Source organism: Dipodomys merriami, unplaced genomic scaffold (genome assembly GCF_024711535.1).
Source record: "Dipodomys merriami isolate MVZ:Mamm:240054 unplaced genomic scaffold, mDipMer1.0.p SCAF_175, whole genome shotgun sequence".
In the NCBI taxonomy this organism is placed as follows: Eukaryota; Metazoa; Chordata; class Mammalia; order Rodentia; family Heteromyidae; genus Dipodomys; species Dipodomys merriami.
This window is the reverse complement of record NW_027203104.1, coordinates 1601580-1617209: the sequence shown is the minus strand read 5'-3', so window position 1 is coordinate 1617209 and position 15630 is coordinate 1601580. Positions and strand designations below refer to the sequence as shown.

At 39.9% G+C, this 15630-nt stretch overlaps 1 protein-coding gene across 1 annotated transcript; it reads right to left on the bottom strand.

The window, feature by feature from the left end:
• Positions 1–10991: 10991 nt before the first annotated feature.
• Positions 10992–13663, bottom strand: LOC138829673 (zinc finger protein 658B-like). Its single transcript, XM_070026147.1, has one exon. The coding sequence runs from the start codon at positions 13602–13604 to the stop codon at positions 11796–11798; it is 1809 nt and encodes a 602-aa protein (XP_069882248.1). The 5' UTR covers positions 13605–13663; the 3' UTR covers positions 10992–11795.
• Positions 13664–15630: the final 1967 nt, after the last annotated feature.

The window sequence follows — 15630 nt, the reverse complement described above, 5'->3', positions numbered from 1 at the left end:
TAATTTAATTTTATTTTATTTGTGAACATACTGTACAGAGGAGTTACAATTACATGGGCAGGATAATGCATATATTTCTTACCAAGCATTGCAGCCTCCTCCTTTGTTTACCCTTCACATCCCTTCCCAGCCTCCCCCCTCCCCCCATCCCAATCCTATTCCTTCCCCCCCCCTGCACCAATGATTGTGGAAAAGGTCTGATAAATTGCAAGGTGCTTTGGAGGATTATGGGTGGATGCCAGTGAGTGGATGAATTTGTACATATCTATATCTATATCTATCTATATACATACATACATACATAGATACACACACATATCTCTCTCTCTGTCTATATATATATATATATATATATATATATATATATATATATATATACATCACTGATTTAATATTCCCAATAATTGGAATGTAATCTTATTCTAGCTGAAAATGAATTATATATGTGAAAGCTCAGTATCTTATATACATTAAGCATATATAGACATATATATGTATATGTTTGCATACATGTATATATGTGTATATATATATATCTTTCTCAGAAAGAACTTCAAGTATGTATTTTGTCAATTCTGTTGTGATAGAGTATATGAATATATGACAAATCCTACCACCCCGCCCCCCAGACTTGCCTTGAAACCCCTTGTGTGGCCAATGCTATTCTTACCAAAGTAATCCTGTTAACATAACCTTTACAGAGGAGGGGAAAAGGATAACAAACTGGGAGGTGGGTCTGCCATTAAAACAAAAAGGGGGAATCTGTGAGGCACATTACCAGCAAAGATGACCCTGAGAGGAAGTTGAGTGTGCAGAGCCCAATTTGTTTAAGTTCAGGGCATAAACAGCTCATGGAATCTTAGGTGCATGATAGGGTGTGCCCTTTACAGTGATTGGTTGGTTCCTTTTTCTTCCCTCCCACGAGGTCTTTTGCTTTACAAAGTGCTTGTTGCATGGTAATAAACGACTTCCTGCTTGACTTGATTCCCCACTGCTTCTGATTGCCTCCAAGGCTAACGGAGGCTGGGGAACAGGCGAGAGGTGCATGTACATTTCCTCAGACCCAGTCCATCTTTCATGGGACGGATGAATACTTGACAATTGTTAAGCATGAATCACTATTATGTGTACATATTGATAAGCCTACATTCTTTTCTTACAATATTTGTAGTAGCAAATTTGAAACCCTGGGCCTCACACATGTAGAGTACAGGCTCCAACCCAAGCCACCATACTCAGCTGTTTCGTAGTACACAGCTATTTTTGTCATATGTTGAATGATGTTTAGTGTGTGCTTGGCCTACAGCTTTAATTCAGGGCTTGAGAGCTGTCCCTGAGCTTTATTTTATTTTTTGCTCAATGCTAGTGCTCTATTCCTTAAGCCACAGCTCAAGATTTAGTTTTTTTGCTTGTCTTGCATCCTTTCATAATCAATTTTAGATATGAGTCTTCTAGTCTTTTCTAACAGGGATAATTTGGAACTATGATCCTCAGATCTCTGCCTCCTGAGTTGTTAGGATCACAGGCCTGAGTCACCAGCACCTAGCAGTCTGAACATTTTATAAAATACCTTGGATATGTTATTTTCCTTACACACACACACACACACACACACACACACACACACACACACACACACACACACACACATTTTAATAGATAGTTTCCAGGGGCTGGGAATGTGGCTGAGTGGTAGAGCCCTTACCTTGCATGCATAAGGCCCTGAGTCCAATTCCTCAGCAGCACATAAGCAAAAAGAAAAAAGCCAGAAGTGGCACTGTGGCTCAAGGTGTAGAGCGCTAGCCTTGAGCTGAAGAGCTGAGGGACAGCCACCAGGGCAGCAGTTCAGGCCCCATGACCAGAACAACAACAAAAAAAGATAGTTTCCAGAGGGATTCCAGTTACATGAGCAAGGTAATGAGTCCATTTCCTATTAAGCATTTGTTTCCCCCTCCTTTGTTTTTCCCCTACCATCCCTTTCCTCCCCACCTTCCTGTCTTCCTGCCCCGCCCTCCAACTTTGTAAAGTACGTTTTCAACAGAGTGTCTTGGACACCTCATTGTTACAATAGTTCATCCTCTATCCTTATTTCAGCATTTTGGTGTTTCCCCTCAATTAGAAAAATATATATAAAATTTGCAAGACACTGGAATCAAGTACAGTGACAACAGGGGTTATACCATGGCAGAAGAACATACAAAGAAACAAAAAATATCATATAGTATATTATCAGCACATCAAAAAGAACAGCAAGAAAAATAAAATCTGTTGTGGCCCTATCTTGGGCTTCATTTCACATAGCATCAGCTTTTATGGTCATATATACATAGCTCTTAACCTCTTCTGCTTGTCCTAGACATAGACTAGTTAATGCAGATAAGGGAAACTGATTTCCCTTACATGTAATTAGTGTATATTAGTTGAACAAACGAGATTCATTGTGCTATTTCCATTATGTATGTTAATGCACCCTCATTCTCTTCCTTTAATAACCAGTGCGGTGGGAAGGCCCACTTCCGTGGTGATGTCATTACCCAAGGGTCTGGGCTGCAGGAAGGGGCAGGGTTTGGCTTGAGGGAGGAGCGTGAGTTGCAGCTGAAACTCCTGGAGAGGGGAGGAGGTGCAGCCTATGTACAGGCTGCAGGTTCCAAGTAGCGAGAGTGGAGATTGAGATGATGCAGAGAAAGACAGTCAGAGGGCCTGTGGAGAATCCTGAAGGCTCAGGAGAGGTCTCTGGAAAAGAAAGTGGCAAGGCATGAGGCCTGCAAAGAGGCCCATGTGGAGTGGAAAGGCCTGCAGAGAAGGAGGAAGGAAGCAAAAGGAAAAGCCTTCCCCTTTGGAGCTTGGGAAATTTGCAAACTGACTAATAGGTTTGCAATTCAACTAGTAACAGTCGGGGCTGCCCATTGGAGGCTTGGAGTTTGAGGCTGCTCTTGGTTCTGAGTAGCCAGCCAGCACAAGGCAGTCACAGGTCCCCTTTCTGGTGTAAGTAGTGTAAATAAAGTTCCTTTGTCACCTTTAAGGGTGTCTTGATGGATTGTCATAACATTCCCTTCCTCATTCCTTTTCTCAAAACAATAAGAAGACATTCCATTTTTATATTTGCACAAACATACCTAAGGTTTTTTTTTTTCCAATTATATGCCTTCCTTATCTTATCTTTCCTGCTCCTACTGGTACTCATATCCTCCACAGAATCTGTTTTATGCTCCTGTTACTTGTTTTTTCTTTTTAATTTTTACCATAAAGGTGATGTACAGAGGGGTCATAGTTCCATAGTTATGCATTGAGTGTATTTCTTTTTAAACGGTGCTATTATTAGTTTTTGTATTTTTGTCAGTTGTGCAACTTGGTTTCACCTAGGGATTTCAAAATACATATATTTACTTTAATCCGATGACCTTATTCCAGGGTCCTCTCTTTACTTGTCCATTTGTATTATTCAACTACTTTCAGTCAGTTCCTGTATTCAGTCGTCATAGTACATATCTTCTATATCAGTATTATTCAGTGTTTCTCAATCGTGTTCTCTCTAGTACTTCTCCTTGGAATCCCCAAATAGACCACATATTGTAGTAGGAAGACAACTACTCAGGCAGGCAAGCCCACCTAGCTGTCCAGAGTGACAGAGCCCACCGCAACAAAGTTGTTCACAAAGAAGCAACTTTATTGAGAAGGTTACTACACTGACCGGTCAGGGCCACAGCACAGGCTGGGGAGCTGATACTGCGACCTCTAGCAGCCTCCATTCTTTGGTTGTTAAAGGCAAACTCCATGAGGTCCAGCCTGGTGACGTGCAGGTGACCAATGGGTCACAAAGGATTGTACAGTCATAACAGACCACACACAGGTGGCCAATAGGCCGAGTTTACCGTACGCATGTGCAAAAGCAAAGATTTACCATAAGCACAGTGGTGTCACCAGTTGGAGTCAGATTATAATCTCTCTATTTTATGGGTCAGTCTTTAACAAAAGGGGGAGTTTGGTTGTTAAGGGGAGGGGGCCAGATGCATTTTGTTTCATTCTGGGAACTAGGCCCATCAAGTCTAAATGACCTAAAACAAAAGCAAAGGTCAAAATTGAATCATACCAGCTGTGGCTTATCTTAGGGTCCATTTCAATATCACAAATTTTGTTTAAGGATGTGATTATACACATATGTACACACAGGTATGCATATGTATATCTCTTAGGACCCCATTCCATTCCATTTTATAAGACAAAACACATAACATTTGCCTCTATTAATCTAATTTAGTTCAAATAACAAGTCGCTATACAGTTCCATCCTTTTACCAGTGAATGCCCTATTACGCCGTTTGTAGCTGAATAAAGGTCCCTTGATTATGCATGCATCATTTTCTTTTTGTTTATCTTGAAGGAGTTGTAGGTTGCTGTTCACCCAACGAGACCTAGGAATACAAATCTGGTAGGCAGAAAGTGGACTACACCATGTGGACATACACAAAGTGGATTGAAATATCAAATGCTTATATACAGCATACAGGCAGGAAAGTAAATCTTCTGTCAGGGGGAAGAAAGTCAGTCTTAAAGAGTTTAAGGGGAATACAGATGATGAGAATTAACTTTAAGTCAGTTAGCAGGAAGAATTAATCCCTGACAACAAAGGTGAGGTAGTTGTAGTGATGAAAGATTACTGAGTAAGCAAGGCACAGGTCAGCTACCTGAGACACACAAAAGGAGTCTGGAGTCCTTGTTCTATGGGATGAATAGGACAGGACAAGAATGGCATGTCCTGACATGTGCCTGGGCGTGGGACTTTTGCCCTGAGGTGGAAAGGTGTTTCCCTTTTCATTGTCCAAGCAAATGCATGCCCTCATATTGCATCCTCATGGCACACAGGACCTTAGATGGGGTCACAGGCATCCATGCTTTCATGTACAAAGGACTTTCTCTTTATCCAAGCAATTATAAATATAATATGTCTTGATCAATGTCACTCAGTTCATCATTCTCACTCATCCTTCCCCTACCTATCCTTCCTCTACCTATCCTTCCTCTTTTCTTAATTTTGTAAGGTATACATTGGATTCCAGACTGTATTTTCCTCTTTTTCTCTTGTCTTTCCCCTTAACCCCACCTCAGGCTTTTCAAGTACCCACTTCCTGGTAAAAAATTTTGCAAATCTAATTCCCACCACCTTTTGAACCCCCTCTACTTATTTGTGTCTGTTATTCCTTCTGCCTACGAAAAGTAGAAGTGTCTTAATGCCCTAATACCAAGATGGAAGTTGAGTTGTAGTTCTTAGCATTACAATGACTGATGCAAGCTGAGATATCCTAATCCATAAAGGTGTAACTCTTTAAACTGTGGGACAGAGGTCAGGCACATATTCCTGAATTCAAGAAAGAAGAACCCATTCATTCAATCATGGAACAAACACACCACTGATTGCTTGGGATTTCATGAAATATTCTAGAGTTCTCAATCATTTCCACATTCTTTAACATCTTCACAGACTACCCTGTCTTTAGCTGACTGTGTAGATTACAGTTTACTGAGGCAAGTTGAATGTTATTGTAACTCACTAACACTGAGGCTCAGACATAGTTAAAAAACCCTTTGGACCTCTCATTTCCCTTAGATACAATGGCAGAAATAAATCCATGCCTCTGTAATGTGGAGATTGATAGTTCTGACAGGATAGCATTGTTAGCAGAAGGGAAGGATATCATATAGAAACTGCCTAGATCTTGGTATATGTAAGCCACATTTTCTTTGTCTAGGCATCAACTGTAGTGCTTCCAGACTGCTTCCAGTTTGGCTCTTGGGGATAAGGGTACAATTGAGATGAGTGTAAACATGACCCTGTTCTCTCCTGACAAATTCCTTCAGATGTAGTCCCATGAGTAATATTGCTAACCCTATGATACTTCTACTTTTAGCTTTTTGAGAGACATCTATACCACTTTCCCTAGTTCATCCACTAATTTAAACTCACACAAACGGGGCTGGGAAGGTGGCTCAGTGGAAGAGCGCTTGCCTTGCATGCATGAGGCCCTGGGTTCGATTCCTCAGCACCATATAAGCAAAAAGAAAAAAGCCAGAAGTGGCCCTGTGGCTCAAGTGGTAGAGCATTAGCCTTGAGCTGATGAGATGAGGGACAGTGCTCAGGCCCAGAGTTCACGCCCCACGACCGGACCCAAATATAAATAAATAAACTCATACATACATCCTCACCATCAGTTATTCCTTTATATGCACTTGCTGATTTCCACTCTGATGGAAATGAGATGAAACTTTTATGACATTTCAAATTGCATTTCCGTTCTGGCCAAGTATGCTAAGCATTGCTTCATCTACAGATGTTCTCAGTTGTATATCTTGGGAGTTAAGTACACTCATTTGTCCTGCCAGTTCATTTATTCATTATATATTTATTAATTGGATTATTGGTTCTTTGGGAGTTTAGAAATTTGAGTGCTCTCTGTGTCTTGGTCAATAGTCTGTTTTCAGATGTATTGCTGGCAAATATGTTTTCCCATGCTTCAGTCTATTATGCAGTGTTTTAGTTCTACTTATCAAAATCTGTGATGTGTTGAGAATGAGGCTCCGTGGTAGAGTGCTTGCCAAGCATGCATGAAAACCATGGTTTGATTCCTCCGTACCACATAAACAGAAAAAGCTGGAAATGGCACTGTGGCTCAAGTGGTAGAGTGCTAGTCTTTTTTTTTTTTTTTTTGGGGTCCGGTCGTGGGGCCTGAACTCTGGGCCTGGGCGCTGTCCCTCAGCTCTTCAGCTCAAAGCTAGCGTTCTACCACTTGAGCCATAGCGCCACTTCCGGCTTTTTTCATTTTGCTTATGTGGTGCTGAGGAATCGAACCCAGGGCCTCAGGCATGCAAGGCAAGCGCTCTACCACTGAGCCACCTTCCCAGCCCATAGTCTTAAGCAAAAGAACTTCATGTACAATGCCAAGGCCCTGAGTTCAAACCTCAGGACTGGCAAAATAAATAGAATCTGTCATAAAATTATTCAAATACCTAAAGGCCTTACACTGTTATTTCATACATATCTGCTATGATCCTAAGAACAATATACTCCCTGTTCTCCAGATAGCTGATTTATATTTTAAATTGGCTCATGCCTATTTGCTTATTTTTGCCAGTACATGAGCTAGAACTCAGGTTTTGTGCTTGTTCACTTTCCTCTCTCCTAGGTCAAGGATATGTGAGCCATGCCTCCCATTCAGCTTTTTTGCTGGTTAATTGAAGCAAATGTCTTGTAGGCTTCTGGGTCTGTGCTTGCTCTATTCCTTGATCCTCATATCTCAGCCTCCTGACTATGGGGGCTTACAGGCAAATTCCATCAATCCCTTGCAGGCACAAGCCAACAGTGCCTACATGGTTTTTTGCTTTTATCTCTTTTGCCATACAAAATAAGATGAATATTCAAATGCCATAAAGCATGTCCCAATCTGTTTGGACCATACTCTCTCTCTCTATATATACATATACATATACTCCGTTTTAGTTGGGGAAACTCAGGCATTCACACACACACATATATGAGAAAACAACACACTGTCTGTGGTTTGACATCATCAGCAGAGAAACCATGACCATTAATATTCCTTACAAATAACAAATTTCTTTATATGTATGCACCTATGTTTGTATATAAATATATAAACATATACACACATGCATATATATACACACTTGCACACTCATATATATATAATATGGTATATATTAACATATATTTTGTATATACAAATGAAGCAGAGTCTTGCTATGTAGCCTATGTTGCTCTCAAAGAGGTGAAAATCCTGTCTTCCTTCACTATGTTTTGAATTATAAACCGGCTAAAACATACCTAGCTTACTCTATTTATTTCAGATGAATACACTACTGTGCTCAAATCAAATGAGTTCCTAATTATTAAGGAAGGGAAATGTTTAGAGGAACTACTAAATGAACTAGCTTCACAACCCTATCAAAGAAACTTATCTTTCTGTTTTAAGAGGATTCCTAAAAAGTGTGCATTATTACAAAATGAAGTTCAATTACTACAATGGTATTGATTCCTGTACATCAGTCAAACATGCAAATGTTAGTACTTGATCTCATTTCCTAGGTGCTGTTCTTGATCTTCTTTGCTTAAGGCTAGTCCTCTACCACTTGAGCCACATATCTTTTACTTATGACCTTTATGGTGGTTAATTGGGGAGAAGAGTCCCCTGTTCATTTTGCCCAGGTAAGCTTCAAAGATTGATCTTCAGCTTTCAGAATTGCAAGCATGAGCGGCCTAAGCCCAGCAGCTTTACATATTGGTATTTACATGCCTTGAATTATTGCTGGTACTGAATAAGGGCTTCGATGTTTGTTTGCTTTTTTGCTGGTCCTGGGGCTTGAACTCAGGGCCTAGGTGCTGTCCCTACACTTGATTGCTCATGACTAGTACTGTATCACTTGAGCCACATGTTCCCTTCAAGCCATTGGGTGAATTGGAAATAGTAATTTCAATGACTTCTGCAGCTGGGCTGGTTTTGAAATATGATCCTCAGATCTCAGCCTTCTGAGTAGATAGGAGTACATGTGTGAACCACAGGTGCCCAGCTGCTTCACAAGTGTTCTGAGACCTCTTAAAATCAGCCAAATACTTTACACTGACCCAACAGTTTTCATCAGGTGAGTTTCAGACACTCCTCAGGGTGAAAGGGAGAAAAAAGCTGAGTTGGGAACTAGGAATATTCTCAGGTGCTAATGTGTCAGAGAAACTATTCATGGGAGATGAATGTGTTTTTCTTTTATTAAGGAGGTGCCATGGACTGGCTCTGTCGGGACGACGGAGGACACCTAGTGGAGGTAACTGGAATAGGTGGGGAGATGGCCAACAGACAATTCACACAAGAGGAGTGACTGCTGAATGCGATTTACTGCAGAGGATAACAAGCTTTTATAGAAAAAGTCTCCATGAGAAAGGGCAAAAGGTTACACAATCTTGCTGCAAGGCTTCGTTCTTGGGTGGTCATCAGCTGCTCGCCTGATCTTGTTTTTTGCATGATGAGCTATGACGATAGGCACTTGTTTTTGGCTTTACCTCTATTTTTAAGAAATACAATTGTTTCAAGATGTTTATCACCTATTAACCATTAACCAGAGCATATGGGCAAGGTGCTGGACAGAAAGGCATGAACTCTAGTACTTTATTGTTACTTTTGTTTAGTTTTGTACTTTATGCGTTTCAAATCTTTTCTAAGCAAATATTCTTCTTTGCCATTTTTTAGAGGGTCCCCAATTTGTGGCCAAAAATCATGATATTCAGTATACTTAGTTAAATCTGGCCATGTATCTAATTCAAGCTCATAGTGTCTTCTCTGTAACCCTTTCACATAATCGTTTTCTCCTCTCCATAGAGGCCTTGACTGTCTCATAAGATCATTCTTGTTCCTTTTTTGATAGTAAGCACCAAGGAGGCCTAGATCTAGCAAGTCTCTCAGTAAATGCAAGAGAGTAATAGGAAGTTCTTTCTCCTAAGTAGTTTTCCCAACCGTTGCCATCCTTATCATACACACCTGCAAAAGGTTATGGATCTGGGTAAGTCTCTGGGGTCCTCTTGAAAATGGAGGATCCCAATATTTTCCTCTGACCCATTGCCACCTTCCATCTACCAACCTTTTAGGAATCTTATTAAGCTTTTGGTCTAAATATTCCTCTACTTCTTTCTTATCTACAGGATATCTATATGAGTCTATTGTCTATGCTCCAGGATTAAAGGGAAGTCTCCAATAGCCATACAGTCTTTGTGCTCTAGCCATTCCTACAGCTTCTTGTAAATTTCTTACAAACAATTCCTTTTGCTGAAGTGACGTCATGAAACCTCCCAATACTTTTATATTTGCTTATGACTTGTCTAATAGCCTCCATAAGAGGGGCTTTCAGGGTAGCACTTAACTCTGGTGAGTTAGTCATGTTCTCAGGACACTCATCAGATGTTGGAGTCATCAACACTTCCAAGAAAGAGCCCTGAATAAGGGAAAGTTGAGCATGAGTAAGTAGAACAAGCAACAGGAGCAGTAAAAGATTAATAGGCACTCCTATACAGCGAAAAAAAGAAAAACAGGAACATATCTTTCCCAGGGGCTTGCCAGCCTTTTTAGGAGATAGGCCTCTTTGAAGCCCCATTCTCTGAGGTTAGACTCCTGTGAAGTCCCATTCTCTGAGGTAGGCTCCTGTGAAGTCCCATTCTCAGAGGTAGGCTTCTGTGAAACCCATTGTCTGAAGTAGACTTTTGTGAAATCCCAATCTCAGAGGTAGGCTTCTGCTTAGTAGCGCCAATGATTGTGGAAAAGATCTACCAAAATGAATGGTGATATGGAGGGTTATGGATGGATTCAAGTGACTGGTTGAATTTGTACTGATATATATGTATATTTACATACATAGATATGCACACACACACACAATGTAATCACACCGGTGACCTGCTGATGCATGCCTTTCCTTGTAATTTGTCGCTCAAAGCCAAGAGGTTCACATTCATGAACCATTGGGACATTCTCAAGTATGTCTCTAAAGTCCTCATAAGCTGTTGCTATGGAGACATGTTCATGTGGGGCTTCAGAATGCTGTTTTTACACATGGGATTGTGGAATGTTAAGTGTATATTATGTTTTGTATTTTTTAGCTCCAGGACTGGGACTCAAAGCCAGTACATGATACTTTTGCTCACTTGCTAATGCTCTAACAACTATGCCATACCTATATTCCTTAAAGTATGTATTTTGTCTATTCTGTTGTGAAAGACAATATGAATATATGACAAATTCTACCAGCTCTATAAAAATTATAGAACTGTTCATTTCCGGGGGGGGGGGGAAGACACTGTTATAGAAGGTATTCTAGGTTTACAGAAAAATTTGAAAATTGCTTTCCACATAAAATCTGAATGGACTCTATGTCACTTTAATTGAATTTCACCACATAAAATAAGTATTTACTAAATCAACTTTATTACTCATCTTTAATCCTCAAATATTTCTCATTTTTAAGTGTTACAAATTCCTTAAATCAATTTCTTTATAGATTCTATAAACTACTTATTTTCCTAATTTATAACATTTCAGTTTTACTTTCGTAAGTTTTGTAAACACCTTTGAAGAAAGTAGACTGCTTCCCAATGATAGGACTCATGATACTAAATACAACAACCTCAAAATTAGAGATGTGGCACAAAGGGTAGAGTGCTAAGCTTGAGAATAAAAGCCAAAGGGAACTAAAGGGCTATGAGTTCAAATGAAACTAACAGCAAAATAAAAGGAAAAAGGTAAATATCATCCTAGAATTTGGGAGATCTACAAGAAGATGATCTCCCAATAGAGAATGTTAGAAATGGAACTTGAGATATTTTAGAAGATGGACATTCAGGGAAGAATGACTGAGAGTTTACTTAGAACGTTTTTGAAAAAATTTCTACATGTTTTACATTGCCATGATTTCTCTTGTGTGTGTGTGTGTGTGTGTGTGTGTGTTCAATGATGAACCCTGAGCTGTGCCTACTGGTTGAAGAACTCCACATTTGCTACCTTGAGAAGGTTTGTATCCTGTGTTGGTTCTCTATTGCAAACTGACTTTTCTTCTAGATGAAAGACTTTCCCTACTTGTTACATTCTAGAGATTTCTCATTTGGGTGAATTTTCTTATATGCTAGGCTGTGGCCTCCTGTTGACGGTTCTTTCCACATTTGTTGCATTCATAAGGCTTCTCTCCTGTGTTGTGCTCTCTGATGAAAAATAAGGGTTGATTTCTGTGTGAAACTCTTTCCATAGCTGTTACATTCCTAAAGTTTTACTCCTGTGTGTTCTCCAATGGACAGTAAGGTTTCCCCTGTGGCTGAATGACTTTCCACACAGATTACATTCATAAGGTTTCTCTCCTGTGTGTTTTGTCAGATGGACAGTAAGGTGTGTCTTCTGGCTGAAAGACTTTCCACACACATTACATTCATAAGGTTTCTCTCCTGTGTGTGTTAGCTGATGGACAGTAAGCTGTGCCTTCTGAGTGAAAGACTTTCCACACAGGTTACATTCAAAAGGTTTCTTTCCTATGTGTGTTGTCTGATGGACATTAAGGGTTGTCTTCTGGGTGAAAGACTTCCCACATTTCTTACATTCATAAGGTTTCTCTCCTGTGTGTGTTCTCTGATGGACAGGAAGATATGCCTTCACGTGAAAAGATTTTCCACACTTGTTACATTCATAAAGGGTCTTTCTTGTGTGAATATTCTGATGAAAAGTAAGGTTTCCCTTCCGGGTGAAAGACTTTCCACACACGTTACATTCATAAGGTTTCTCTCCTGTGTGTGTTTTCTGATGGACAGTAAGGTGTGCCTTCTGGATGAAAGACTTTCCACACACATTACATTCATAAGGTTTCTCGCCTATGTGTATCCTGTGGTGATATGTAAGTTTTGACTTCCGCATGAAAGACTTTCCACACAGGTTACATTCATAAGGTTTCTCACCTGTGTGTGTTCTCTCGTGGGCAGTAAGGATTGCCTTCTGGGTGAAAGACTTCCCACACTGGATACATTCATAAGGCTTCTCTCCTGTGTGTGTTCTCTGATGGACAGTGAGGTATGACTTCTTGCTGAAAGACTTTCCACAAAGCTTACATTCATAAGGTTTCTCTCCTGTGTGTGTTGTCAGATGGACAGTGAGGTGTGCCTTCTGGCTGAAAGACTTTCCACACACATTACATTCATAAGGTTTCTCTCCTGTGTGTGTTAGCTGATGGACAGTAAGGTGTGCCTTCTGGCTGAAAGACTTTCCACACAGGTTACATTCATAAGGTTTCTCTCCTGTGTGTGTTGTCAGATGGACAGTAAGGTGTGACTTCTGGCTGAAAGACTTTCCACACACATTACATTCATGAGGTTTCTCTCCTGTGTGTGTTAGCTGATGGACAGTAAGATTTGCCTTCAAGTGAAAAGATTTTCCACATTTGTTACATTCATAAAGTGTCTTTCTTGTGTGAATTTTCTGATGAAAAGTAAGGTTTCCTTGCCGGATGAAAGACTTTCCACACACGTTACATTTATAAGGTTTCTCTCCTGTGTGTATTCTCTGATGGACAGTAAGATTTGCCTTCAAGTGAAAAGATTTTCCACATTTGTTACATTCATAAAGTGTCTTTCTTGTGTGAATTTTCTGATGAAAAGTAAGGTTTCCCTTCCGGATGAAAGACTTTCCACACACGTTACATTCATAGGGTTTCTCTCTTGTGTGTGTTGTCTGATGGACAGTAAGGTGTGCCTTCTGGCTGAAAGATTTTCCACACACATTACATTCATAAGGTTTCTCTCCTGTGTGTGTTCTCTGATGGACAGTAAGGTGTGTCTTCCGGGTGAAAGACTGTCCACATTGGTTAGATTCTTTAACTACAGGAGATACTCCAGGACTATAAGCAGCACACATCCCATTAGACTCGCCATGGAGAAGCATGTTCTGACACTGCCTGAAGTCCTCTGTCCTTATCCCTAAGGAGTTCCTATTATTCCTAATCAGCTCTGACTTAGGTTTGGATCTCAAATTAAAAGTTGTTATTAATTTCACATTTTTCTCCCCTGTGTTAGTATTCATGACTCCGACTTCAGACAGACAATCATAGGGACTCCTCTGAGAGGTCTTAGTCCTGTACTCCTTTTCTTGGACATCTACAATGAGATATAGAAAGACAGATAAAAACAGAAATGAGACCTCAAGATTCCTTAATGTAACAGTAAAGGCATTTCCGTACATCCTAACTGTTACCAGATTTTAAAAGATCAAAGCAGGAACTCTTTGATGCAGAATATAAGCTTTTCTCTGTAATGTATTAGTTAACAAAGTAGTACTGACATTTTACAATGGTAAATAATGTTTTTCTGTTTGTTTTTTTTTCAGTTTTTCTCAAGGAATTAATTACGCAAATGATTCAGCTACACACTATTAGTTATAAACTGAGTACTAAACATTTGCCTTTAATACCCTCGAGGTTTGGTCCTAAGGGAATAGCTATTATTTTTCTTTTAATTTGTGGAAATAATTTATCCATTTTGCTGCTTTGCTTCTCAACCACTAGGTGAGGAACAGAAATACTGTCTAGATTTAGGGACCATTAGGGTGTTTGATACATCCCTTGGCCTTTCCGCTAAGCATGGAAGGTTCCTGAGAGTAAGGATTTATACCTCCATCTCTTCAGTTCTAACTTCTCACTAAGAATTACTTTAGGGATTGGTGGCATTTTTAAAATTGGTTTCCCTCACCCTTAGTCAAATTCTCATCAAATTTCCTTTTCTAACACTCCTGCTCCTTCACAACCATTCAAGACCAAAGATACTGCAGCTCACCACCCAGGTAGTCATCCCCTATGAACCAAAAGCTTTGCTTCTGAATCTCACTCACTTCCACCATCACCAAGAAGCAATTTTCCCTCTTCACAGGATAGCAGTCCTGGCATACTCCTTATTTCCTCATACCTGCATAGCCCTTGTTTCAATGAAAATGAGACCTCATTTTCTACATTTCTCATTTTCTTTTTCTGTTTAAGAATGACTTCTACAAAGTAAAAGAAAATTGCTCACTTTAACTATACTGGGACAGCCAAATCAGTTTGTTTCCATGTAAATTCTTGATTGTCATGTCCTTAAGACAAAGGATCACCTAGTTCTCTGCCACACATGACTCAGGGAACTAGGAACATTATTGCTCAGTACAGCTCATTAAACTTACCAAGTGGACTCTGGCTACAAAACCACCATGCAAGATGCTTTATCTCACCTGTGAGATTCTTGTCTGAGGCTTCTCTTATCCATGCTTCTGCACCTTGCTCTAGCTTGGCAATCAATTTAGGTTTAGGAACACAGTGTCCTGTTATTAACAAGTGGAGAAGAACTATTGGTAGGCTGGGTCATCATTACTGTAAGGTCTTAGACATCATGTTCACAAACTTGCTCCTAAACCTTGTTTCTCATTTCTTACCAACTTCCTGGTTGATATTCCCCAGCTTTCAACTTATTTTGCCAATTGGGTGGCTTGAACTCAGCTCTTTTGCTCAAAGCTAGCATTCTGCTAGTTTTAGTCCCAGCTACATTTGTAGATTGTGAGGGGATTTGGAGATAAAAGCCTCATGGTCACTTTTCTGTAGTTGCTGGCTTCAAACCAAAATCCTCACATTTCTGCCTCCAGAGAAGCTAAGATTACAGGTGTTAGCCACTGCACCCAGGATCAGGGTTGATTAAAAATAACCACTTTCAACTAGTGATTTTCAGATCATACTTCAAATAGTGATGTACTTTCTATTCTAGAGTATATTTGCACCTACAAAAATCACCCCAAGTTTAGGAAGACAGTCTTCTTTCTATTAGTGGAATGCAGTTTAGATTTTGGGTCCAAGTGCTGATTGGGTTTCTTGATGAATGGGAATAAAATTGTCTCCAATTACATAATGAAGTGGAAAAAATGGACAGGAATTTTATATTCCCACGGACTGGAATCGTCTACCGAAACAACATAAATATTTATATATCTACTTAAAAAAGAAAACAGCCTTTGATCTCGCATGTTCAAATGACTTTTGCTCACCTAAAGACAAGAGGTTGCTGTAGGTCTCCAGCATTACATCTTT